General features: G+C 41.7%; 1 protein-coding gene across 5 annotated transcripts in view; it reads right to left on the bottom strand.

Moving 5' to 3' along the window:
• The window catches only part of nhsl3 (NHS like 3), a 40,920-nt gene that overhangs the window by 11,463 nt on the left and 1,536 nt on the right, over positions 1-27,921 (bottom strand). For 3 of the 5 annotated variants that reach the window (XM_085147509.1, XM_085147508.1, XM_085147510.1), the window contains exon 2: positions 27,517-27,921. In XM_085147509.1, coding sequence (XP_085003635.1) covers positions 27,517-27,748 — 232 coding nt within the window. In that variant the 5' untranslated portion in view covers positions 27,749-27,921. The other 2 variants (XM_085147511.1, XM_085147512.1) reach the window with 2 other exon arrangements.

Here is a 27,921-nt window from a genome sequence, read left to right as displayed (position 1 = left end):
CAGTACTGCATCCTGGGATTGCTTTCCTGCTGGTGAAGATGCAGCACTTTGATTCTCTTGCCCCCTGAATGGGTGTTTTCCCCCAATAACAGGGTCACAGCAGGGGGCTACAGCTGGCTTGCACCAGCTGGAGGGTAGTAATGCAATTACCTTCAATCATTCACCTGCTATCCCTCCACATACAGGAATCCTGGCACTGGTAAAATAAAAGTGGAGCTTCTCCCGTAAAGAAATCTGCACCCCAGTGCCCCAGGGTCAGACTGCCCAGCCCGGGGTGCTGGCAGTGGTTCAACCTTAGTGTGGTGAGCCCAGGCTGGAATACACAGAGGCTTTCAGGAGCTTTAGACCTGGGAGCCGTGCCAGAGGATGAACTCTGCCACCAGATTAACCTGTCCATCTCCTCACCTCGTGCTCCCACTTGCCTCACCTTTGCCATCTCTCTGTCTTACCCATTTATGCCATATCACACTTTGCACCACATCTTTGCTCTGCATCTCATCTTCAAGTGTCTGGATGACATCACCAGGCAACTAATTCAGTCTCATCACTGTCTAATCCATATTAATATCTTACCAATATGAGACAAGAGAGAGCTTACGGGCATGAGAAAGGAGCTTTGTTGCAAGTCGCAAACGTTCCTTTTCTTCAGATATAAATCCCCTGCACACCCACTCCCCTCACCACAGACCTTTACTACATGCCAGTTTTGGGGGTCCCTGGCCCAACATATGCACCCTCCCCCCTCTTGTTAACTAAGACCCCTCATATCAATATTCATTAGAATGCCTAAAGAGACACCATCTGGTCCTGGTGGAGAGGGCAGAGGGGAGCGAGGGCCTTTAGTGCACACAACAAACCATTCCACTGCATAAGCTAAACAAAACAGAAACTTGCGAAAGATGAAATAACGGACACTAAAGCCTTTCTAACGCAGGTTTCCAAATCAGTTCAAGGTGTCAGGTCAAAAGATGAAAAAAAAAGCCAAATATTTACTTGTAAAGTGCTAAGTAGCCTACTTCCTTCAGCACTTTTAAATCAACTGGTGTGCCTTTTAGGGGACAATCAGAGGTTGTTTTACAGCCTTGTCTTTGTGAGTCTAAAGATAATATCATAAATCACCAGTGGCAGACTGTTGGGCTTGTTTGCAGGTCAAATAGTCTGTGAAAGAATAATCAGAGCTCAGACACCCAACAAAACCTGCTTGTTAAAAGGTCACAGGCACAAAAATACAGCCCATGCTTCATTAGCAACAGTCACATTTAAAATAACGATAACAACTTGGGATGTTATTTTCCTTTAGCCTTCTGATTTGCATCTTGTATCAGAGCTCCAGCCAGGTGTGTGATCTGCTGAAAAGGTAAAGTGTGTGGAGAACATGCCATTTTTTAAAACTCATATATTTAAATTCAATATTTTATGGTTTTTAAGATCTCTTCTCACACTCATTTGTCATAATAAACCTTCCTATAGGGTTGTTATTTACAGATGTTTGACGGCTGATCAAATAAAACCACACATTTAAAGTTTCATTGTGTAACCACGTGAAGCATTTTTTATGTGTCTTGATGCATGCTCAATCATTCAGGTAAAGAAATCCCAAAACGTTGATTCAGCTTTTTTATGTATTTAACACAAAATACATGAAAAAAATCTTAAATACATTTTCAAACAATTAATTAAATGTGTTATTTGTTCATTTAAATTGGAAATGAATAATATTAATCAGTGAGCTTAGAAACAGTACTGACCACTAACATCAACAAACAATTCGAACACAAACTCCAAAGTGGCAGAAACACTGAATTACAATATGTCTTTAAATAACATTTAACTACTGATAACATTATCAAGGAAGGAAACTAAGTTGGGCAGTTAGCTGCTACATTAGCAGCTTTGTTTAGTGATGTAACAACTGATTATTTAAGAAGAAAACAATTATTAATTCTAGTCCTGGCCAATATTATTTTCTTTTTTATCCTAGAAGTGGACAAGGCTTTAAAACTACACAGGGTTTTAGGTCGGGAACAAAATAGATAATAAATACTGACTCCTTCAATTCCCAAACTATCATTAGAGCCTCTATTTTCATAGATATTGTGTGTAAAGTCTTTAATCTGAGCAGATAGATTAGCCCTAATCACAATTAAATGAAATGCATGTGTATTACAACTGTAGCGCATCTTTAAATCCAAACTAATGAGATTAATTAACTCTACTCTTTATCCAAAGTCGCCCGTTTGTAATAAAAAAAATCACTTCAAATATGAAAATAAACAAAACAGACAATACATTATTAAAAACTTCAAAACTGACCTACTTTATAAACTGCAAGCATAACAATGTTACTATACACAGCTACCTTATCTCTCAGAGCAGCACACAGACATAAGCCTTTTATGGTTTCTGGTAAACATGTAACACACCCATATAGCGTCTTGCTCCACTAGAGAGTGCTATATCAGCTCTGATTCTGCTTGGACTGCAAGTATGAGACTGCAAAAAAAGCAGGTCATTCGATGAGGATGTTTACAGCAGATACACATTGCCACTTTGCATTGATAGTGGCAAAAGAAAAGCAGCTGAATATAAGATATGACTCCCAGTGAGCTGACCAAGCCCAACCATGGATGCTAACACACACAGAAATAAACACCCTTGATGGAAAATTTTATAATTTCATAGTGGTTCATCACACATCCTCGGCTCACCCTCTCATTTGCTGCACACCGCAGAAATGAGGAGAAGAGAACAACATAGAGAAAAAGGGAGAGACTAAGAAGTGATAGCTGTATTGCTTTTGTCACAACCTCAAAATCCGTATCAGGTGAGCACATGGGCCACTGGACCACAACGAGGTACAAGGTTTCCACTTCATGCCTGGCTGGGTTTCAAAACTGCTTCTGTTTATTACTGGGTGTATGGTTCACTACATTAACACTGGGCTCATTAGAAAAAAAGAGGGGGGGACACCAGGTGACAGTGGCATGTAGAAGTAATGTTTTCCACTGGCTTTACAAGGCACTTTACATTGTAACGTTAAGACCTTCCAATATTAGAAAGATTTCCAGGCTCAATGTACGCGCAAGTAAGTGCTTTTAGCCAAAAATCAGATCTGAGTCTCTAAATGCTTTCTTTCAGGCAGTTTTTTGCACTCATGGCTCTGTATGATGTCAGCACAGAAGCCCCACCCACTTTCTGTTCAAACCTTCTGTTTAACAAAAAGTAACCAATTAGAAGACAGCTAGCTCAAAGGGTGGAGCAATGGACTTAATAAATGGATTGTTTTAGACAGTGAATTAACTAAGGAGCCGCTCCAAAGTCCAGTCCAGGATAAATAAGGATGACTCTGAAATGTGAATGACACAAAGCTACGCTAGCAGAGAACAACAACAAGAACACGAGGCTCAAAATGATCATGATAGGCTCCCTTTGAGGTACAGATACAAAACATTCATTTTTCAGCAGTAGATTGTAGCAGAGATAATCGAGCTGGAGTAAACAGAGCTTTCGTTGGAGTCTATTTTCAGTCAGATAAACATACGTTTGCTGAAGTAGTAAATATTTACAGCAGCACAGTGGTGTGTGACTTAAACTACATAGAGCCCAGCATCCAGCCAGTGCAAACACGTGGATCTGTATTTTTTCAATAAATAGTCTGTGGACAAAAACTGAACTCTATACCACAGAGTAACACAATCAGGACTTTAGATGACGCCTTGTCTTATGATTCAGCGTTTAGTGATTATCAGCAGATAGAAAGTGTAAGGTTTGCAGTCGATTGAGTCTTCTAAGGTTGATCTTTCCATCCCTGTACACACAAATGAAGCTGCCACAGTACAGGAAGAGAGGGTTAAAGTGTGACCAGCAATAAACCTCCAATCACCCCAACACAGGAGCACACACACAGGTGTCATTATTCAAGCTGGCTGCTACACTCCTGATTTGTATTCAGTGGTTGTTGTAGTGGACTTGAGTTATGAGCTCCCCTCAGCTTTTAGTTGTGCAGTATTTACCAGGCCGAAGGAGAGATGAAGGCTAGCCTGACAGCCCTTACAAACATATCTATTGGAATATTTCATGTATGTTGTGATAATGTGTCTGGAAACATTGCATTGTTATATTGTGCTCATTTATCACTTTATTTATCTGATTACATTTGACATTCAGAGAGTACAAAAAAAAAAATGCAAACAGACAAAAACGAAAACCTGTGCTAAAAAAATCATGGGGATGTGCGAAGATGACAGGAGAAGAAAGAAAATAGGACTAAAGGAAGGTAGAGAGGGGCGGAGGAAATGGGAAGAGGGCAGGAGGATATGGAGAGGACATAAATCACCGTGTACGGTAAATGTCGCTACCCATGAATCACCCACATTTCTGATTTCCTCTGGGTGGGAAACAGAGGTGGTGAGCTGAAGAGGGAACATGAAAGGAAGACTGTGGGTTGAATAGATGTGGTGATGAGGATGAGAAGGGCAAAGGAAACACTGAAGCAAACAAGGATCTGAAGAGTTGTGATCAAAATTATGTCACTGAAAGAGTATGACAGTTTCTAGATCATTTAACTACAGGTTATTTGGTTAAGCACAAACATCAATAATGAGCCCAGGGTTTATGCCAGGCAGGCAAAAACTCCCATTTGTCAGCATCACTGGTGACTCAGCGATATGAGGTAGTTTAACGGCTAACTTACAGAAAAGCATTTTTACAACCAGGTACAACAACAAACGCGCTCTATGAAGAAGAGGTGGGTGATTTTTTTTTCTGTAACATTTGGATTTTGCTAAGACTAAAAGCTAGCATGTGTACCAACACAGGCAGCACTAACTGATAGCTAGGTTTACTAGCTATCAGCTAGGTTTGCTGGCTATCATTATTTTGGTGATGCTGGTACCTATTCGAGCATTTTTAAAGGAATTATCTGATAAATAATGCCTTGTTGTGTGGTTCTGCCTGCCATAGAAATTTGGATTTTGGTTTTTGTACATGAAATTCTAGTATTTTATTAGTCTGTAAGTTAGCGCTAATTGGTAGTTATATATGTCTGTGTTGATCTTATGGCACTTAATGGTTGGAGGTTGCTAACCAGTCTCGATGGAATTAGCTGGTAACTTTACACTTAACCAAACTTAATCAAATACGGATAACTTGAACTACAACCAGTGATCATTGCTGGAAAGACTCTAATGCTGGTGCTTTAAAATGCAAACTCCATAGTGTGCTACTGTTCAGCCATTGCACGTCAAGATTTTAGTTTCTAAATAGGTTTTATGTACAAAACAAAATTTTTACTCATAGTTGAAATATTGTAGTGAAGGTTTAGTGAGTGCCAGTAATAGAATATTTACAGGTGCTTTACCAGCACTGATCACTTAACAAATTAGGACTCAGGGGCCAACGATACACAAAAAACATGTAATAAAGGTGAGATCTCAAACAAATACTGATACAGGTTCTGAAATGTATAATTGGTTCATTTTGACCCTCTCTGCACTTAGCTTAAGCACAATTAAATTAATGCGATGCCTTGTTAGCTCATGTGTCGTCTTAACCCACCGGTGCCTATTTACCGGAGATAAATCCTGAATTTGTTGCTTTTCCTAATCCCGACCTGAAGCAGGTGTAAACCTCAGCTGAGGTGATTGGACTCAGGACCCTCTGCGGGGTACACAAACACAGAGCCAAACTTAGCAACCACACCAGCTGCTGTGCTTAAAAATAGAAAGCGTCACTCTTTTTGTAATTATCCCTCTTTCCCCCCTCTGTCTCTTCTCTGTCTCTCTTAACCAGATAAGGGGATTGTGCATATATTTCTTGAAGGAGTTGTAAGCTGTTTGTGCAGCCTGTCGCTTCCATTTAAAAGCTTTTTGTGAGTCAGACCGAAAGGTCTATAAACACATATGAATGTTTCACAGCACACTCACAGTTGACCCGCTATTTGCCACATTCATCTACAAACTCCAAACAAGATAATAAATCTATCTCGTTCCAACTGGTGTGTGGGAGGGAGTGCAGGGGTACCCCGGACTCCTGCAGAGCAATGTGGGCCTCCAGAGAAATCTGCCATGGGAGAAGACAAAAGGGTGCAAGTGTAAAGCATACTGCAATAATAATGCCCAGTGTGCAGTCACACAGAGGTGGATGCCAATGGACCGACAAAACCACAACTGCACAGAAGCTAAAACCTTGGAAAATTCTTCCACTGTTACAAGTGGCATCTCACTTTTTTGTTTAGATCAAAATTCAGTTCATGTTGAACTAAACATAAAGTGAGTTTTGTGTGTTGTGAAACCGAGTTATTACTTCTAATGTACCTGAAAGAAACAGCTGGATATGAAAACGGAAACAGGTGAGGCAGATTGTTTGAGCCCATACACCTGTAATGGTGAGGAGTCAGGACTCATCTCTGAGCAGGGCTGGATCATAATTTTTCAGTGTGAGGGTTTGCTGTTGTAAATGGGTGCATTTTAACCCAAAGCATGACCTTTTCGGGACACTAACCAAGCAATTGTAAATGGCTAAACCTACCCAAATGCAGCAAAGTACAGTAAAATGTGATTGCAAATGAAATAGATCAGCAAAAATACAAAACAAAAAAGTAAAACCAAGGTCCAAATCTGCAGGGTTTGCCCGAAGACACCAGAAATCAATTTAAGTGGTAAACTTTGTGAATGGTAAATGGTCTGTATTTGTATAGCGCTTTACAACTTAACTCGCTATCCACCTGTAGGGGGCAGCCCACCATCTTCCTGCACAATGGTGTGGTTACAGTTATGCAGGTTTCTGATGCATAATTCTTTTCGTTTTCCTTTATCTGAATTTGTAAGCTTTACAAAGAAAACAGATTTTTGTCACAGCCCGTGTTTCATGTTCATGCTTATCATTTTCCTCGGAACATTCCCAAAATTCGCTTGCAAAAGGAAAGCTCACGGGATAACGTGACTGCTGTCTCAGATAGGGATCCTGTCTGAAATTTCACAATAAAACTTCAGCCGAGATAAAGAGCAAACTGCTTGACGTTTAGCAGCTGTTCAAACTCCCGACCTCTTCGACATTTTTTCTCAATGACAGCAATGCCACAAAATGTAAATGTCAAACTCTGGCTTGACTCATCGGTTGACAAAAGCTATGTCTGCATTTCTTTTCTTTTTTTCCTATTTAACCAAAATGCCATTTCTATCATTTTAGGCACTTATTTTCCTCGAGAAGTTAAAGGAGTTCTTTTTCTTCAAAACAATCACCCCTTGTTTTTCTCCTCTAAATGGATCATCAGTCTGTTATGATGGATAAATGCACGAGAGTTAGCCAGTAGCTGCTGTGAGAGAGGCTGTCAGAGCTGTGGAAAATGTCATAGCCGTGTTTCAAGTCCACTTGTGGAATATGCCAAGGCAATGTGGTATACTTTAGATAAACTTGTTTGTATTTCCACCATTAAATGTGAAAAGCAGAGAATACATGGAGCAAAAATAAATAAATAAGAGGATCTGCTGACATCCTGCACAGAGGGCTGCGAGGTGCAACGAGGGGGCGGACATCTTCATTTAAGTGCACGTCATCCGAATCACACCGTTCGCATTAGGCTTGAACAGACGCAGCCTGTTTTCAGTGTACACTACAACACACATGTGATAAACACGCACGTAAATGTACCAGCAGTGGAAGCTTAGCAATATAAGAGTGTGTGTGAGAGAAAGACATGCAGAGAATGAGTCTAGCATGTGTCTACTAACTTCTGCGAGTGACTTCTAGCCAATGAGAACAACAGCTCATTCTGCTAGCTGTGAGCCTTCATTAAAGTCTTAGAAACACTCTCTCTTGCTCATCACTCTTCCTCTGCGAGATCCCATTATGCACGGCCGATGAGCTAAGCCTCCCTTTCGTAAACAAGTCAGAACCGCTCGGACTGAATCGGCCTGAAAACACTTTTAAATGTGTGTGAAAAGGCGTTTGAGTAAACCTGCTGCCAAATGTTGGAGTAGAAAAAGAGGCTGAAGCTGGCCCCGCCTCACTGCCTTCTGCTTTAGTGTATAACGCCTGTGCCTGCATGAATCCAAGGTCTCCTGACCCGGGGCATTTCTAGAATTTATTTATTTTTTAATTGGGCGACCAGACGGGGGAAAATTTGATAAAAAACATGAAGACTGAATTGGTTGTGAATGAAATAAATTTAATTGTGAACATCCATCCTGCCGCCATAAACATGCAATAAGAGAGCTTTACTGAACCCCGAGAGTCGAGCATGAAGCGATGGTGCTCACAAAATGCTCGCATTTTAGTTACAGCCACAAATAATTATTTTTTATTTTACCAAGTGTTAGAAGTAAAGAATGATGCCTCACACACGTCATCTTGTTTAAGTTGCCCAATTTGCAAAGTGAAGGAGCCCAATAAATAACAATAAAGAATAAGCTAATGCTTCAGCTCATTGTAGGGTATCTTCCTCTCTCTCGTGCTCACATTTATTAAAATTATCAACATAGGGCAGTATTGGGGGGGGGGGGGGGGGGCAGTTACCTTCTGCCGGTCCCCCCTTGGTGGCACCCCTGCTGGCAGCTGCCAGTGCTTCCCGTCAGCCTGCTAGTAGGTGCAAGTATATGGTTTGAAAATCCTTCACAAGTTATCACATTCAAAGATTTTCAGAAAACCTGACCTCTGACCTTGACTTTGAGTTCAAGGTCACTGAGATTCAAAGTTGTCTGAGATTTTTTGTAAATGCATCTATGTTACGAATTTCAAAATCCTACATCGTTCTGAAGTTATTCTCATTCTCAAGTTATTTTCATTCACAAACATGAGTGACCTCACCGCTCACCCATCTGCCAACATGTCCTTTTACAGCCGAGGGGTAAAAACAGTAAATTTTTATCCTAACATTCTGTATATGTGGCACAGCACGGGAAAAGAGAGCATGCAGACGCAGGATCCCGACTGTCCACAATAAACAGCCAAGCAATGACACAATCACAAAGAACTGTCCTTTCCAAAACTTCCAGTGTTTTTCACTGTTTGCAAATATCTCTCAAAACTATGCCTGAAAAATTTTAGTTTACTGGACAATTTATGATGGATAAATTAAAAACAAACAGCTCACTTCGGTTCAAAATCCTCTTTCAGTAAAACTCTCAGTTATCAGGGGGAAACCAACACACTCACTGCAGCCACACACACCACAAATTAGCCAATGTACTCACTCTTATTGAGACTGGCAACCTTTGATGATGCCGTGTGATAACCGGTTCTTGTAAACCTTGTTATGTTTTTATCAAAGGTTTAATCATTTTTTTCTTGTTGCTACAAATGAATGTTTATCTATTTGGATCATAGGCAAACCACAATAAATCAAAGACTGGACACAGTTTGACATCTTCAAGTTAAAAATTCATAGAAAATACACAGAAACAGATGAATGACATCTGACCTTTTGCATATTAATGTAGTAGTTTTCACATGCTGTCTCACATGTGTCCAACATCAGCAACATTTATATTATCAATGCTTGCCCACACTTAATTGGATAAGGAGAAGAAATTGAAGTTTGTTTGAACTGCTGGTGAAATTTTCTTGATGCTTTTGCAAAATAACTCCAAGTTTCTATGTTAGTCCTCTAACTCTGGACAGAACATTCACCAGCAGCAGTTGTAGCAGCTTACAAACCAGATTTATTTTATCTACATAAGAGGACAAATCTATATGAAAGAGCCCCTTTCACGGATGATTAACTTGAATTAAAGCCACTGTGGTGAAGTTGAAAATTCATCTATTGGCTCGGCAGGACCAGCTTTAATGAAACTGTCGCAAGCTTTGAATTAAAGATCGGACAGAGTGATGTCAGAAAGCGAAGCTTAATGAAAGCATAAAGGATGAGTTTGTTCTTATTTTAAAAAGGTGATTATTAAACCATCAATTCTACAATCACGTCTGAAGCAAAAACATGGACCTCTGAGTTACGATGTCTCTCCCACAAACACCATGGGTTGCATTTGTCTGTGCAGATGAAGACGCTTTGACTGAATTTATGTTTTAATGCATGAACTTTTTCTGCGCGGGGGACAGAGGGATCACTCAGCTGCACTGAAGCTACAAGATTTTTAGCAACCCGATGGATTGTTACTCAAAATATACTCAAAAATCCAGAGATGCAGCTCTAACCAACAATGTCAACACTGCTTTTCCTCATAACACATTGGAAGTATTGCCCTTTCTCCAAATAAAAACAACATTAATTACTCATTAATACATTACTTTAATCACCACTCGTTGTTGGAATAATTGCCATTTCGCATAAGCACAGTTAAGCATAAGCATTTGTTTAATGTTGTGTTTTTGGACCGCGTGAAACACGACGCTGGTGCTGAGCAAGTTTTTGAAAAAAAGACACCCAACGACAACAAACGGTCAGATGCTGCCTCAGGAAACTGTGTTATTTCAACTCACATGAGAAAACTAAAACGGGCCCTAAGCAGTGAAGAACTGCAGAGTCGTGTGAAAACTCTCTGTGGGTTTGTTACTGCAGGGCCTTCTTAGACACGATGCACACCATTTTAGTCATTATTAATGCAGGATTGTAGACGACTGCAGCAGTGATTAGGAAAAAGGGTTGCAAAGGAATCTGAGCCAATTAAGTAGAGTAATGCTAGCACGGCTGAAATGACGGCATTTAAGAGCCAATTTTCTCTCCCCCTTCTGGAAGTGAGTGTTATTGCATCAGTAACGTGCAGTCCTTTACTTTAAGTAGTAGTTATGAATCTCGTGAATTAGGACTGTATCTAAGGACATGTGAAACTTTATTAATGCAATTTGCGAAAATTGTGTTTAGTTTTTCTTAAACATCTTGTTATTTTTCTCTGCTACAAGCTCTGATGTTACCCTCGTTATTCAACTCTCTGCTTCAGAGACAGTGTGACATGTAGTCACAAGACAAGATTTTCAACTGTGATATACATCAGCTCTAGCCAGTGTTGATACTAATATCAGGAAGAGCATCAATCATTTAGCAATGACTTGAATGTGCCTCGACTTCATGTAAGATTTCGAGATGATCTTCCCCTAAAAGTAACTGCAGTGGTCAGTATTTGTGCAGGGTATTGTTAGGACCTACAACTGTATTTTACAGAGAGCTAGCAGCCCTGAGAATGAGCGAGTGCATAGAAAATGTGCGCTCGTCCCCCTTTACAGAGAACACTGGTATAAATAGTGTATTTCAACTCCAGCCAAACAGTTTTACTGCACAAACTTAACTGAATAGTGATACAGATCAAAACCAACTGCACTTCCTCTCTCTTTTTGCATGCAAAGCATTTGCAAACTGGCTCTATATCAGTTAGCATGCCTGCTTCAAACTATTCTGGAAATGGCATCTAGGGCTAGAAATGTCAGACTTGCCACAATTGTATGTTGCCGAAACGGTCCTTTCCTCAAGGGCGAGAAAACAAACGTTTCTACCGTTAAAGGGCATGGGAGGGCGGGCTAAAGGAAGGAGGTAATGATCCGCTTTCATCACTTTTGTGACATTTTGTGCAACAAGTTAAAACATGATGTTGCAGGTGGGAAGCTGTGCTGCTAAAACGGGCAGACACTAAAAGGCGGTAATACCTGTGAGAAACAGCGATGAAACACGGGGGTCTGTCTGTCTCTGCAAACTGTACTGACGTACAGACACAAAGTTGTAGGTAAAGAGGAAAGAGATTTAAGAATGGCAATATAAGCCTGTTTCTCCCCAGTGTTTTTTCCTCATAAGGTGGGAAACGCAGCTTCTGAGAGAGCAGGAAAGAAACTGACAGGAAGTGAATAGATGTGAACTATAAATATAACCTGATCTGTGTAACTTAGCTGCATGTAAACCAGAGGAGATGTACACAGAAACATCAGCACAATGTAACCGATCAGTGCTGAAGGATCAGATGGGGAGAAGGATAGAGGAGGGATAGATAGCGGAGATGAAGAGTCATCTAGTCTTTATCTAACTGTGTGTTGCTAAGCTCCTCTGCAGGGAGTCCATGACTTTGACAGTGGCGCACAGTAAATGAGATCTTCAAAGGAGGACCAGGAAGAAAGCGTCTTAGCCCCGCTTACAGAAATCAAAAGGCTTAGGCAAGCCTTACCCGGCTGGATAATGGAATATAGAATATCACTACCCGCACAAGACAGTTGTAATAAGAATGGGAGGGAAATGCACTGGCTGCCTTAGTCACGAATTTATACGATGTGTTCCTCTCTTCTTCTGTCCCAATTATATCCTCTACCAGTATAACCTTCTTTCCATTCTCCCACCCTAATTTTGTCATCCGCATTCTTTCACTTTTCTGGCCTTTGTCAGCCACAACACCATATTATTTTCCCGTTTTGCCCAGTCCAGGGTAAATATCTGTCCTTTTGAATGCTAAGATAAATAACTCGCCAAGAGTCCAAGGTTAAGAAGATAACCAAACAGAGAGGAGTGAAAGCCGAACTAAGATTCAGAGGAGTGGTGTGGTTCAAGGATATGTACTGATATTTTAAATTTACAGTAATACCAGTTTGTTCCATGTGTTATTTGACACCTCATCCTAGCGAAGATGAACTCAGACTTCCCCGTGATAAAAGCCAGCTGTGAGGTTCTTCCAGCACAGTGGACAGTTATTAGAAAGTAATATGAAACATCTGCAAGGCCATCAGCAGTCAGTGTGTGTGTTTGTGTGTGTGTGTATAATTTAACCTAATCCACTGTAGCCACTGCCCTACAGTTGACATCAGTGGATGTACAGTGGATGTGCCGTAAATCTGCTACAACGGCTTTCTTGTAATATGTTCTGTCAGGGTCGATAAAGCCAAGAAAAAAATAATTGAATTACTTATATAATAACACAGACTGTATTTAAATGATAGGAGTGAAAAATGAAATCAAAGCAAAAGTGCCTGAAACCGACATGGTTTATTTTGGTCCTCTGGTTGCAAAAAGAAATCCAGTGGAAAGAACACTACATTTATCTTGTAAATTATAATTCCTGTTAAAACCAACAAGTCAGGAAGAACAAGGTATGACTTAAGTGCGTAATTGACTAGTCACTACCCTGTGACTTTGCAGTATCCCTCCCTCAGGTCAAGACTTCACTGTGAGACTTTACTAACCAGTACACGATGCAGTGGTGGCTACATTCCTGTATATAAAACCTCTGTTTCACACTCCTGGGCCTTGTGTGTGTTTAATAATAATAATAATGAATTGCATTTATATAGCACTTTTTGAGACCCTCAAAGCACTTTACAATTCCACTATTCATTCACTCTCACATTCAAGCACTGGTGGAGGCAAGTTACAGTTGTAGCCACAGCTGACAGAGGCGAGGCTGCCGTATCGCGCCATTGGCCCATCCGGCCATCACCAGTAGGCGGAGTGTCTTGCCCAAGGACACAACGACCAAGCTGGGGATCGAACCGGCAACCTTCCGGTTACAAGATGAGCCTCACAACACCCTGAACCACAGTCACCCCCCCATCCTCAGTTCCTCTACCAGAGGCCTGGAGACTGAGGGTGATGAACAGCATCTTAGTTGTAACTAGGACTGCGCTCTTCAGGAATGGCATCCTAGAATCTGCTGCTGCCCCTCCAGCTTCAGGCTTACAGCTACTAACACTCTTGCTACCACTGGGACCACTTTGGACTTTACCTCACACCTGCACTCCAGCTGTTCCAGCCCCAGGTACTTCTCTATTCTTCAATATATGCTGTCCCAACATGGATCTTACATCCTGCTACTATTTGTTGGACTGTCTCCAGGAAAGCTTTACAAAGTCTGTACCTGTAACCTCTCGGATGTGATAGATCCTGTCCCTGTGGATCTGGTGCTTTCTTGAAGCAACTTTATCTGTTGACAAAGGGCTTGTTTTTCCATGACGTTACTCTTCCTATTCCTCATCACATCTGTCTTCAGCTGCCTGAGGCCCTCTTGTAGGCGCTTTGGAGGAGTTTTGGTGTCCTGACATCAGTGACATCTATGTCCTCCTGTGGCCATCTTATCATCCCAGCATGGTAATCTGATGACCAGTGTGGCATTTGTATTGATAACTCAAATCTTATTACCACCCTTCAGCTTGCTAGTACTTGGAGCTGTCCTGTAACTCCACCCCTTCAGTCTGGATCACCTTCCCTCTCTTTGCAACCATTCAGCCACACCTTTCCAGCCTGAGTGACATCCTCATGCCCTTGCTGCACATCCCGGTGAGGTGGATCAGTGAATCAATGCCTTGTTTGTTCCTGGTGTACAGCTTGATGTCATCCATATACAGGAGGTGGCTGATGGTCACTCGACTCATAAATCTATATCCAGTTTTAGTGATGAGCTGGCTCAAGGGGTTGAGGGCTCTGCAGGACAGTGTATATATATTTATCCTGTGCCATGACAAAGCATTTGCCCCTTTCCTGATTGGGTGTTGCTAGTCACAGTTAACTCATGTTTTAACAGTATGAGGCAATTACTGTTTCCCACAGGCCCAGGCAGATTTGGATAGCTTTTTTTCCTTCAATAAATGAACTCATCATTTACAAATTACATTTTGTATTTATTTGGATTATTTAATTTATCATATTAGATTTTTTTTGACAATCTGAAACATGTAAGTTTGAAAAATAAGCAAAAAACTAAGAACTCAGGATAGCGGCAAATGCTTTTTCTCACATTATGTAGTCTGAGATGTTTAACAGAGTTTGACCAGCCTTGGGAAACATCACACATTCCAGTTGACGACCTTGATCAAAAATACAGAACAAGTGAGGTGGTGTAGGTGTGACATCCAGTCGTTTCTCACTCTGCCGGGTGCCAAAATCCCAGATATAAAGCTCTCAGGTGTTAGATGAAAGCGAGGCAGGGCTCCGGTTTGGAACGTACCCAGAACCACAGAGACAGAAACATAGTTAACCAAGTTCATCTTCTGTGTGTTTCCCTTTTACACCTACAGCACAGAGCTCAACAGTATGCATACAACACAATCTAGGCTGTTTTTATTTTGCCTCTTTGTGTTGCAAAGGGCAGCTACAATCACCTCAGAAGCTTCACTTTGACTTGCTCTTGAAAATTGTGGGTTTGTGTGCAGGATGAGTGCTCATGCATAAGTAAATCAGCAGGAATGTAGGAATGCATTCACAGTCTTTCTGAATAAACCCCCCATGAATGAGAACAGGAGAACAGAAGACGATAACCACGCACGCTCGCAAAGACACTGACCACCCTGAGCGCAGACGTGTATGCAAGCACACAGTAAACCACACAGTTTGTTCAAATTCTTAACAGCAACAAGCATGAAGACACTTTGGTTTGTTGAGAGTGGGATGTCTACAAGACTGTGAGCCAGCTGCCTTCATAAAGTGTTTTTTTAGTTTCTGATCTTGCAAGGTCAGCATTGACAATTTAATCTCCTCATAATGAAAAAGACAGGCTCCAAAAGCAACTCCATCCCCCATAGACTCCCATGTTAAACAGCACAAAAAACCATGTTTATAGTCTGAAAATATAAATAAATAAACATATTGGTGACTAAATTGTGGAGCCAGACACCAGTCAGTGATGTCACAGTAGATGTGCCCATCTTTTATATACAGTCTATGAAGGAGACCCAGGCTCAGTCAAAATAAAACCATGTGTGTTGTAACCTAACAACCCCAGATCTAGTTTGTTCTTAACTTTAAAAGAAAAATACAGAGACAGAGAAGAAGACAGGCGAAAGTGACCAGATTTTATCAGTCACCATTACAAACAGCAGAATAAAAATAGGACTGGTTCAGGGAAGAAAGCATGAAAGACAAAGCCACTCCAGAGGAATAAATAAAAAGATTATGTCATGGCGCCCTGGTGGAAAAACAAATCTCAGTAGCAGAGCGCTATCTGACTATCTATCTGTTTGTGTCAGGGCTGAACCTGTTTGTCAGGGGTTTTTTTTCTTCCTTTTTTTGCTTTGGGGACAGTTAACAGAGACAACGATCAGCGTGGGACAGGCCAAGCTCTATTTTCCACAGCAGGTATAGCGGTCAGACAGTCATAAAATAATCCCCACTCTCAGCCCAAAGATAACACACACACTGAGGGTGGTTCAGGATGGATGGAAGGGTGGGGTAGAGGAGCAGCGAGGAACAAAAAGAGTAAAGTTAGCGCTAAAATAAAACGCTCTGTTAACTTGATCATTTGTCAGCAGGAAAAGAAATCTCCACAACACAAACACAGAACTTTACCCACACACAGTCCTCCTGTGCACACTGGTGCAATAAGCAGGAACCCTTGCAGCTGACTAAGGTGAAGTCAGCATGGGAATATTCACCCTGCACATAAAAAGCTTACTGTGGGAACTACTTTGCGCAACCTTGCATGAGTAGCCACAACTAAAAGTCGGCTTCATCTCTTCTCAAACTCCTCCTTCAGTTTTAAAATGACAATAAGCAAATGACAAAACCTTACCTGTTGTCAGTTTGTCCGCGTGCCCAAACAGCCAGACGCCTTTAGGTTTCTCCCTGTTGGGACTCAGGCACGAGGATGGAGAGGAAGATGAGCTTTTTTCTGTCTTCTTCTTCTTCTGGATACCGTTTCCCATTTTTTTTCTTTTTTTTTCTGAGAGAAGGGGGCAGTCCTCTGGCCCCTAGAGTGGCTCTACCATGTTTTCCTCCTGTGACATTACATCTGTATCCTTACTCTTAAATCCTTTCTACTCCAGCATGAGCATACACTCTGAGTCAAAGCCAATAAAGCTCAAATCATTCCTGCTGATTCAGTCCTGCTGACACACACTCACATGCCACAGTGTGGACTATCTTTGCTAAAGACCCACTGACACCATTCCTGTGCGACAAACAAAAAAAAGCTCCATAAATCATAAATGTCCACTCAAATCTGCCGTTCACCACTGCTAGTCAAGCACAGCCACTGAAGACACACTCAGCACTGACAAGCCTCAGTTTGTGGGTGTGTATGTATGTATGTGTGGAATCGTGTGTGTATGTGTGTGTGCCCCTCCCACTGTGATCGCTGTGCTCCAAAGCAGAGGATTCACACAAGCACCACATTAGACTTATTTCCATCATTTTGGTTTCCAACAGAAACAAAAAGCTGCCCGATGAGAAGGGTGGTCTGTAGCATTTACTGCCCGGGAATGAGTAACACAGAATAAGTAATAAATACTGAAATAAAGGAAAGAGTGTGGGCTTAGAACAGCATATGGATGCTTAATAATTCAGCTGATCTTGACAGGTGAAGATATTCTGTCTGGCACTCTTTGAAATTCCCCTTCATCCCACACACACACACACACACACAAACACAAACCGAATATAAAAACTATAGTCAGAGGATCAAAGCTTGTTTTGATATGAGATCACTCCGTCTACGCTTAGAGGAAATACAAATGCTGAGACAGACAGATGGGTTACAGAAATAGGGATAATGGGGAATTCTGGGGAAACTAAATCACTTGTGTCGAGTCCAATCTTTTCCTGTAACATCCTCTTCCTCGTTCCCTGTGCTCCCTTTCCCTCTGGCTCCTCCCACCTCCCCGTCTAACCCTAAAAATGAACACCGAGTGATGATTGGGCAGGTTATGTGTCTTGGAGTGATGATGTCATGACCTCTGCTGTCACCAGATAGGAATGACACCCTTCCCAGAGCCTGTGGATCGATTGCAGTTGTTCAGAAGGAGGTCAGAGAGGAAGGCGTGTGGAGAGAAAAAGATGGTGATGATGATCACCACCATAACCACGTAGCACGGTTCTCCTATCAGGTTAAAGTAAGATTCCGCTGAAGAAAAAATGCGCACTTCTTATGAGCGAAGCCCTGTTCATGCACAGCCCTCCAGCCCTTGCTCCTTCAGATGTGTAGAGAAGAAGATAAAAAAAGGCTCCAATAAAAGAAAAAAAGCAGATTTACTGTCAGGGGAGGGGAAGCGTGGATGGGGAGAGCTGCTGGGCAAAGAATTTACAATCCCTTCTTTTTCTACAAGAGGAATCGATTTGGCTCTGAGGAGCAGGAGGACTTACTGGGAATTTCCAAATATGAAATATGAATGCTCATGCTATATGTGTGTTAGATTGTGTCTGCATACAGAGGAAGGAGAAATGAGAGAAGTGCGCTTATGATATCAGCAAGCTTCCTGTTGCAGAGTGTAAAACGATCTTCACTAAAACACTCAGAACGATGTGCTGCCTCCTAATGCATCCCCAACACAACCACACCCAGTGCATCTGCGCTGGTGGAGTACACTGAGCTCCTCGTCTCATCCCTCATAAAACTATGAGATCTCACTCAGGTCACGCACAGGGATGATGTTCTGTAACATGCCTTCACCTGTGAGCAGCAAAGCATAGTGGCAAACGTGCCCTAGATACATTTCAATATGAGCGTGATGAAAGCGTGTGTCAGAGTCAGGAGACAGTTGAGGATCTGACAGTTGAAGGGAACTGAAAAAAGAGAAACATGCAAAGGGGAGTCGACATGCGTGCATGTGCACGTGCATGTGCGTGCACGTGCGCATGCGTACATTAAAGGACATTTGTGTAGAGGAATGCAGTTGTCATGGAGACCATCACCAGAGTCTCAAAACAGGACTAAGGAATCTCTCTTTAAATGTTACTGTTTACACTTTTATTGGTGTGTGTGTGCATATCTGTCCCATCAAAAGCGCCCCGTCAGACAACATCTGTTTAAAGAAGTTGCAAATTAAAAGCCTCCTCGTCATGATACGTTGTTGCGCTATATGACCTTGATCCTATCCCTTCACCGTGGCACGAGCATTTAGAGTGAAATCCTCACGCTCAATAATTCTGCCTACATCAGCCCAGCACTTCCATCTTGTGGCAATGCTCTGCTATCACTATTTAAACCCCTGAGGACAAACAACGCTGGTGTTGCAAAAGCACTCTGTCATTAACATTCAGCTGCAGAGCTGCAGACTAGCGAAGGTGACAGTTTCAGGTATGATCCTGAAGTTCCCGTCTAAACGGTGACATGTGCTGACTGAAAAAGCAGGTGCAACTGAAGTATTTTTCTTTGGCATTGAGCTGATGTCATGAGCACATCGCTCAAGAGTTGTCTGCCATAGTGGATGTCATACAACCACCAGTTGCTTGGGAAACTGTCAGGCAGAAGTTCCTGGATGTGGTTGGGTGAAATCGTTTGTAAAGAAGGTGTTGCACGAAAGACTCCTTCTGACTGTTTTGGTTGCTAGCAGATTGCCACGGTTGTGTTTGTTTTCAAACACTTACTAGCCAAGTGGTAGCAAACCTTGAAAAAGGGGGACAAAAAGTTTGTGTAGCACTTTTCACATTTGTACTACAGCTTTCAGAGATTTTTCCTTTTATTTTGTTGACAAGTCTTCCACTTCCTTTCAAAGTACAACTGCAACAATATGCTGGTGTTAGCAGTATCAGGGAGGTTTTTGTCAACTGGTTGGGAAATACATGTTTCCCATGTTTCCCAATACATGCCCACTTGCACCCCTTGCAGGGGTGGGCAATTCCAGGCTCCGAGGGCCGGTGTCCTGCAGGTTTTAGATCTCACCTTGGGTCAACACACCTGAATCACATGATTAGTTCGTTACCAGGCCTCTGGAGAACTACAGGAGCTAATTTAGCCATTTAAATCAGCTGTGTTGGTTCAAGGACACATCTAAAACCTGCAGGGACACCGGCCCTTGAGGCCTGGAGTTCCCCACCCCTGCTCTACTGTCTTCTCCAAATATGGCCATGTCCAGCTTAAAAGATAGAAAACCAGATGGCAAGTGTTAAAATGTAAAACTCAAGCTTATGGGCAAGTTAAGTAAGAAAGATATCTATTCCTGTGTCAGCCTGCATTCCTGCCAGTCTATTCTTTACATCACTTTTCATCCTGTCGTCATCAATCTGGTCTAATCATTTTCAATCCTGCCTCTATTCTGTGTGTTTTAAGTGTCAGCTCTCTTCTGCCATTCTGCCTTTTACATTGACTGGAATGACTCGCCTCATTTAATTCTGGTCACCTAGAGATCCTCATTCAAATCTACACCTGCCTCATTTCCACCCCAACCAGTGTCTAGACTCATTGGCATTCCAACGGGACAAGCAAGGTAAGCAGTGCTTGCTGTGTCAAATCTAAAAATAGACATAATTTGAAACTTATCAAAGTAAAGCGATCTCTCTCCTTTCATCTCAGACATCACTGTGGTAAAGCTCCTCGCCTGCTAGTTATTGTGTGCATGGAGCCTAGAGCTGCGCTTACGTAACAAAGACGTAACAAAGATGTGCACGGATGACGCAAAGTGCAGCAGATCAACAAAGACAAATGGAATCGCAAATGCGTTATAGGATTTCGTATGCAGTGGAGACGCAACGTGAGACTGGTTCGTTCAGTCCCTCCTGTGGTCACACAAGGTTGGCTTCAAAAGCGACTCACTCCCCATTAGCTTCCTTGTCTCAACCACGCACCCAACTGTACAGCAGAAAAAAAGATGTTTGCAACCGGGTTGAGGAAACTGTTTTATTCTTCTACACTTTTTGGAGTTTGTATATGCTTTAGAGTTTGTACGTCCTTTGTCTCTAGGGGCTATATATAAACATATATAAATAAAACCACTTTTTTTTACATTAGTAATTCCTTTTCTGCATAGTTTTATATTATTGTTAATGATTAAATAATTAAAGCAACAAAACAACCTGAAGAGCCGGTTCGGAGCCGAAAGAGCCGGCTCTTTTTAGTGAGCCGAGCCGAAAGAGCCGGATCTCTAAAAAGAGCCGGAAATCCCATCACTAGTGTACAACTTTTCAGGAGTGGAGATATGAAGATAACTTTTATTTTTTGTGAACTAAAGAAAGTTACGACCTGCGCTTCATATGGAAACACAGCTAGCATTAGCAAGTAAACCAGCTTCAATGATTTGTGCTGGTAACAGATAATTTACTAGATATTTATTTAACTATAGTGATAGCCAGAAAAGAGTGCAGAAAGGTGAACATGTCCATGTAGCATACAGACAGCACAAATGTCTCTGCTTGCCTTTCTGTAAGAGTCAACACACGCCACTGCTAGAATAGTTGGTGAAGCAAAAGTTCTAAACAACTAAAACTTGGTTCTTTGGTCAAATTTATGAAATAACTAAATAAAGGGTTAACATTAAGCCCAGTTAAGCCCAGGCCAGTTGTGTGCGATTTCACATATACTAGAGATAAGAGTATAGTGATTAATTTGTACATGTTTGTTTGCTGAAAGAAAACCAGTGAAAGAAAAAGAAATGGAATTCACCAATTTTGACAATTCATTGAACCAAACAGAACTTAATATTCAAAAGCAACATTATGCTGGTGTTGATTTCTCCAGTACAAAGTCTGTGTCATATTAGAATTTCATTTGGCTTTAAGTAGGAAACAAGTATTTTATGTACTCTCATCACTTATGCTTATTTTCCTCATGGTTGGAGATATTAAGTAAATATCAAGCTCACACAAGCGTCGTGGAAGTGGACCTTGTAAATTGTTTGAGAAGAGTTGGGAGTTTCAAAGAAATACTTGGCAGGTGGTTTGATGAATCATCTGTTTAAAACCATCCACCACGTGCTAACTTTAACAACAAAGCATGGGATGAAGAGAGTTAATCTCAGCAAAAACAAGCTACAACCAACAGGCAGTCAGCATAGCAAGCTAAGTAGTTAGCATGTCTTAGTCAAAGTCGCTATGAAAAAGACCTGACCCCACAGTGTATTTCCAGATCAACATTTGTCAAGCACAAGTGCCAATGTGGGATAGCACAACCTGACAACACTGCAGCCTGGTAAATATCTAAGCTTGAACCACAAGAGGCTGGCTAAAGCTTAGATTAGAAACAAACATTGGTGACATTAGTTATTATTCCGAGGTCTTTCATCAAGTGAAAGTTATCAGAACTTTATAGTCTTTAATTTACTCGAGGCTCGCTGAGTTCTGAGTTGTGCTATCATCGTCTTCTTCTCTTCACAGAAATAAAAATGGACAAAGACGCAGCTGTGTCCTGTAAACAGCTTTCAACAGGTGTATCTGTTACAACATATTACATAACTGGAACCACACACACACACACACACACATATTCTTGAGGGTAAATCAGTTGTATTTCCCTGTATATACAGACCCCCACTCCCTTAGTCTCACAGTGATGTCTTCCAGCTGCTTCCCCACCACATCAAACACACTCCATGTCCTATAAAACAACCATTACCTTTTATTCCATAAACATAACCCCTGCAAACACATCGGGTAATGATCACAAGTAATTTTAGGAACCTCTTCCTACGTACATATAAATGCATTGATGTGACCTGCATGGGAATTCACAAGGAATGTGAACCTCTAAAAAAAATATGAGGTACGCTTCACCTTAACCGCGACCTGAAAATGCATAATGTTTCACGACAACATCACCCTATTATTGCTGCCACAGCAACGCATTCCTCACAGTGTTGCTGCCTAGGAGACGTTTACCTCAGCGACATGGCTTTAGGTCTGTGGTGATGGATGAGGTATCTGCTTACCCAGGTGAAATTACCACACACTCATCAAAGTGTTTGCGCATTGGTGATGAATGATGTTCGAGGGGGGACGCAGTGGGGATGCATTAAACTTTCACACCCTCTCGTTGCCCGACACTCACTGCCTTCATCCTGTCAAACTGCATTAAACCAGCCCTGAGTTGTGGCCTGTAATAAAGCGTGGGCTGTATACAATGTTCTCAATGTAATGAGATGTTTGCTCTTCCATTACCCTGCTAGGTCTGTAATCTACATCCCAGTTTGTGAATCTACACACCCTGACTGTATTCTGTGATGTGGCAGCCGAACACACACATATAAACCCGTAGCAGATCCAGAAACTCAAGTACTGAGTGGGATCCATTGCAAACACATTTAGAAGGCCACATGGAAAAAAGAAAAGAAAAGAAAAAGGAAAGGCTCACACGGGGCTGTACACATGCAGAAAACAATGACTGCACACACAGACGCACTTGTGTGGAATCCCGGGGATTGCGCAAAATGACCTCACTGCACAAAAAGCCAGCAACCAAAGATGGGCTGTGCTGGACAAAGCAGGTAGTTGCGGGGGGCTCTACTCAACCTTGAATGTGTGTGTGTGTTTCTTTGTGGAGGTGATGTAATGAATGTTGGCGCCGCCCTAAGCCCAGCAATATGCCGCTGACACACAAACACAGAGATACCCTCTGATACAGGGCAGCTCTCGGTCACACGCCCTCACACGCAGCTCAGCAGACGTCCAACTATAAACACATGCTGACTGCACAGTAACAATCAGCGAAGGCCAACACACCCAGAGTGGTGCTGAAAAGAGCGTTAAGCAATCTGAGAAGTGATTAGAAGATAGAAATATTCTTTAACGAGTGTGAAAAGAGGCTGAAAAACCTAGGAGACACAGAGATGTGTGTGTCTGAGTGCATGTGTTTGTGCTGAGACGTTGCTCTAATTAAAAAAGCATTGAGAGAGTGTTCCCGAAGAGTCCTCTCAAGGCTGAATGGAGCTTTGTGATTCGCTGTAATCTCTCCTCTACATCACATAACTCTAGGCCCAATCTGGCATCCAGGCTAACACACACACACACACACACACACACACACACACACACACACACACACACACACAATCCGCTGTGATACAAGACTCCCAGGAATTCAGCACATCAAAGACAGTTTTGTTTTTCTGGGTTTTTTTTAAGAAGAAGAGGAGTCTCTGTAAAATGTAGCCAGCAGTCGGTGTTGAACTGCAGAGCGCTCCCTTTCAGAGGAGACGGTCTGAATCAGTCATGCAAGGATGACGCAGCTAATGTAAACCAGCAAAGATGTAAGTCTGCCGCACATAACAAAGATGTGCACAGATGACACAGAGTGCAGCAGATCAACAAAGACAAATGGAAACACTGTAATTTACAAGAACTACAAATGCGTTATGGGATTTTAAGCAAACGTTCGTATGCAGTGGAGACGCAACGTGAGACTGGATCTGTATATAGTATTCACTGCACAGCAAGCTACATTTATTTTTACCTAATAATTCCATTAAGAACGCTTCAAAGGGTATTTTATTTACATGTCAGCAGACATCTGTCCGATTCACCTGTGCAGTTTTCGTATGTACCTTGCCTATCAAGCTAGCTAGCATCAGCCGATTACCTCTTAACTAAATATGGCCAAAAAACAAGACTGTGACAAGCCAGACGCAAGGCTTCAAGATGTTCATCCACAAACCAGTGCTTACATTCATGTTTACTGTCATAATGCACAATCTAATATTTTTCAAAGCACTTTACACCCCCCAAAAATGAAATAAAGTGAAATGGGGGAGCGGTGTACAACCTTTCAGGAGTGGAGATATGAAGATAACTTTTATTTTTTGTGAACTAAAGAAAGTTACGACCTGCGCTTCATATGGAAACACAGCTAGCATTAGCAAGTAAACCAGCTTCAATGATTTGTGCTGGTATGTCAGCAGACATTTTTCCTTGCTTATCAAGCTAGCTAGCATCAGTCGATAACCTATTAACCAAATATGCCCAACCAACAAGACTGACAACCTTGAAGCCAGACGCGAGGCTTCAAGATGTTCATCCACAAACCAGTGCTTACATTCATGTTTACTGTCATAATGCACAATCTGATATTTTTCAAGACACACTACACCAATAAAAAACCGAAATGAAGTAAGTGGGGGAGCGGTGTACAACTTTTCAGGAGTGGAGATATGAAGATAACTTTTATTTTTTGTGAGCTAAAGAACAAGAGCGTGACAATAATGTGAAAACTGCGCCCAGGACAAAAACAAATAGGGCAACTCTTTGCCCTTTAAAAAACAGACAACATGCCAGCACAAAGCCAGGGAAGAACCAGGAATGATGCTGGATGTATGTTCACCTCAGCCCTGACACAAGACTTTAGTTTAGTAGGTAAGAGAAGCAGTGAAGCGCAGTTAGCTTCTAGCCTCCACTTTTACCCGCACTTGTTTCTACAGTGAAATTACGCTGGTGGTCACTTTAAAGCTTCTTTGGGATTCAGTGTTGCATTGTGTTCAGACATAATCACTAAAACAAAGACTGTATGTATGTTCGTTAAGATGGCAATTTGTGTCAGTGTGCGGCACTGTAACCTTAGTATTATATTATTCAATTAACAGGCCATGTTACATAGTAATGCAAACATAATGTAACATTATTTTCCCCAAGCAGTAATTAAGTAACATAATGCATAACAAAAGTAACAAGTAATGTGTATTATATTGATTTTATTTTATTTTATCAACAGGTCTTGGCAGATGGCCGCCCCTCCCTGAGCCTGGTTCTGCTGGAGTTTTCTTCCTGTTAAAAGGGAGTTTTGTGTGTGAGTGCACTTTTCTTGGTAGAGACTGATTTTTTGTTTCCTCGGGTTGAAAAAGTCACCTAGCTGGTTCTGAAAGAATGAACTGTTGTGAAAGAAAAGTAAAGGTGCAATGCACCGATTACTGACAGTTACCAAGAGACCAAGTGTCAAAGAAAACAAAAGCAGTTCAAGTCTAACGATGTGTTCATGCACACACAACCACAGATGAGACAGAAAGCACTTGCAGTTCATGCTTGTGAAACAGCACGACTGTTTTTTTTTCTTAGAATAAGATGGAAGTGCAGAGGCCTCAGACCCCCTGTGCATGGTGAATGCATGTGAACTTTGAATAGATGCTGACTAATTTAAACAGCTGCTTGAGCAATGTTTGGAGGATTAAAACAGGGAACTATGTCCTGTCAATGCTCCAATTTCTGCTTTTCCGATATCATGGATTTCTTTCAAATGAAACTTTCAGATGATAATAAACACATGTGCAGCTGCATTACGATCCCACTGTAGTCCATCTTAACCAACTGAACTCAAAGATAACACAGCTAGTGAACACAAAGCTGCATCAATATGTGTGCTCATTTTCTGTTTGAATCTGAGTCTTCTCATATTCACATCACTCCCTTTTTAGCCTTTATATTGGGAAAAAAAACATGATGCCAAAACCAGGGTTCCCACACATTCTTCGCATCAGCCTTTGACCACATCCTTTGCCCGGGAATTATTAGCGCTACTACAAGTTAATCTTTGCTTTCAAATGAAGTCACTGTCTGTTACCCATCCAGTAGTCATAGTTCTCCACGGATGTGACAAAACCATAGCATTAGGCACGGCAAGGGATTGTGGAAGCCCTATTTAGGCAGAAGAGGCACAAAAACCACAAAGGAGGTGACCAAGAAAGTTTAAAAGACTCGGAATCTGGGTTTCCAAGACTTGCTACAGTAACACACACAAGTGCAATGACAGAGGAGAAAGGGATGGGTTTAGAGGTGGAACAAAAACAGGAAATGGGAACTGTGGGTAATCTCTGTGCTGTAGAGCAAGCAAACAGTGAGTAAACAGAAGAGAGGGGATTAGACCCCGGAGTCAGACTTTGTGTGTGTCGGTTTTGCCAGGTTTTAAATCTACAGACTGATGTCCCGATGATAACAAAATCTCTTGTAACTTTCCATCTTAATCTCAAAGTCAACATTCCTCAAAAACACATCATGACCATGAAGTCTGCGGTCATGACAAACAAAACAGGACAAAATTATACGGCAGACTCACCAGACAAACCAAAAGTGGCTTCAAGATGCTGAGCCTTGTTTTTTCCCCCTACGTCACATAAATTCACAAAAAGGGTTATCTCAGCACACTTTAGATTATAAGGTAAGGAATTCTCTCTGACACTTTCTGGCATGTACACCAATGTTGAAAGGTGCTTTTGCACTAACCAATTAGCAAGCAAGGGGGTTTGTGCCTCAAACCAACCAGACTTTGAGTAAAAACAAAAGTAAACACACAGTGAAAGAAAAAGTAACACGGACTAATATTTTGCTGATTGAAGACTCTGCTTCCAAACAGGGACTTTATCAGTCCTTGTAAGTTAAAACAGTCCTCTCTGCCTTTTTAGGAACAATAACACTACTTCAAATGGTAGGAACAGGGAGTTCACAAGCTAGTAGCTAACCGTCTCAAGCTTCAGATGGGATTTTTTTTGTTTGTCTCTGGGTTTGTTTGGTTTGTTTTTTTCAGAAAACAGCATGTTGCTATGGTAACGAGGGAAAGCTGCATGCCGTAAAACCAAAACGACGAGCTAAAAGACGATATAACACTACACAGATTTGAGGGGAACTGCAGAGTCTGTGTAGGTTTGTCACGACAAGCAACATCTTATAATCGAACAACAGAAACATAATATGATCCACTGTTAGTGCAAACATATAATTAGAGTATAAATGCTGCTTACAATCATGCATGCAAACTGTACTAGAAATAGGAAATCATTCTGATTTAAAGCTATCAATCCTCGTGTTATGAACAATATTTATTTTATCTTCTATTTTAAACTATTTCAATTAAATATTAAGAAAACATTTATTCAAAATCTTTAAATGTCCCCCAGCAAACTGTTTATGAGCTAGAAATTCTTCTAGTCTTATTGTGTTTGGCGACACTTAAAAAAGGTCAAGTTCAAAATGACTCTCACCTTTTGCAGGCTCATGGTTCTGGTGTCCCAGTTTGGCATCTGTCACAGCACTCCCATTACGGTTCAGTCCATTGCCGGCGTTCTTTTTCCGCCGGCTCCCCTTTAACCAGCTGAAGGCGCCTCCAAGGGAGCTTCCTGGCTTCCTCTGCCCACGCTGAGCCTTCGCCTCACGGGCTAAGATCTCAGTGATGTCCCTGGGCACCAGTTCACCTGTAGACCTCCTCCGGGACATCCTGGAGGTTGGTCCTGGAGGCTAAGGAACTGTACCTCCACCTGGATCAAGGCGTCTTACTGTTGGTCACAGGACCTGGACCTCCCTGGTATGTCGGGTTTGATGAAACCTCCCGTCCCTGTTTGGCCTCTCTCAGTGTCCGTTTATCCTTTTCCCCCACCGTCTGTCACCAC

The sequence above is a fragment of the Neolamprologus multifasciatus genome, chromosome 22 (genome assembly GCF_963576455.1).
Source record: "Neolamprologus multifasciatus chromosome 22, fNeoMul1.2, whole genome shotgun sequence".
NCBI classification, from domain to species: Eukaryota; Metazoa; Chordata; class Actinopteri; order Cichliformes; family Cichlidae; genus Neolamprologus; species Neolamprologus multifasciatus.
The sequence above is the reverse complement of the archived record's forward strand: the minus strand, read 5'-3'. Positions and strand labels throughout refer to the sequence as shown.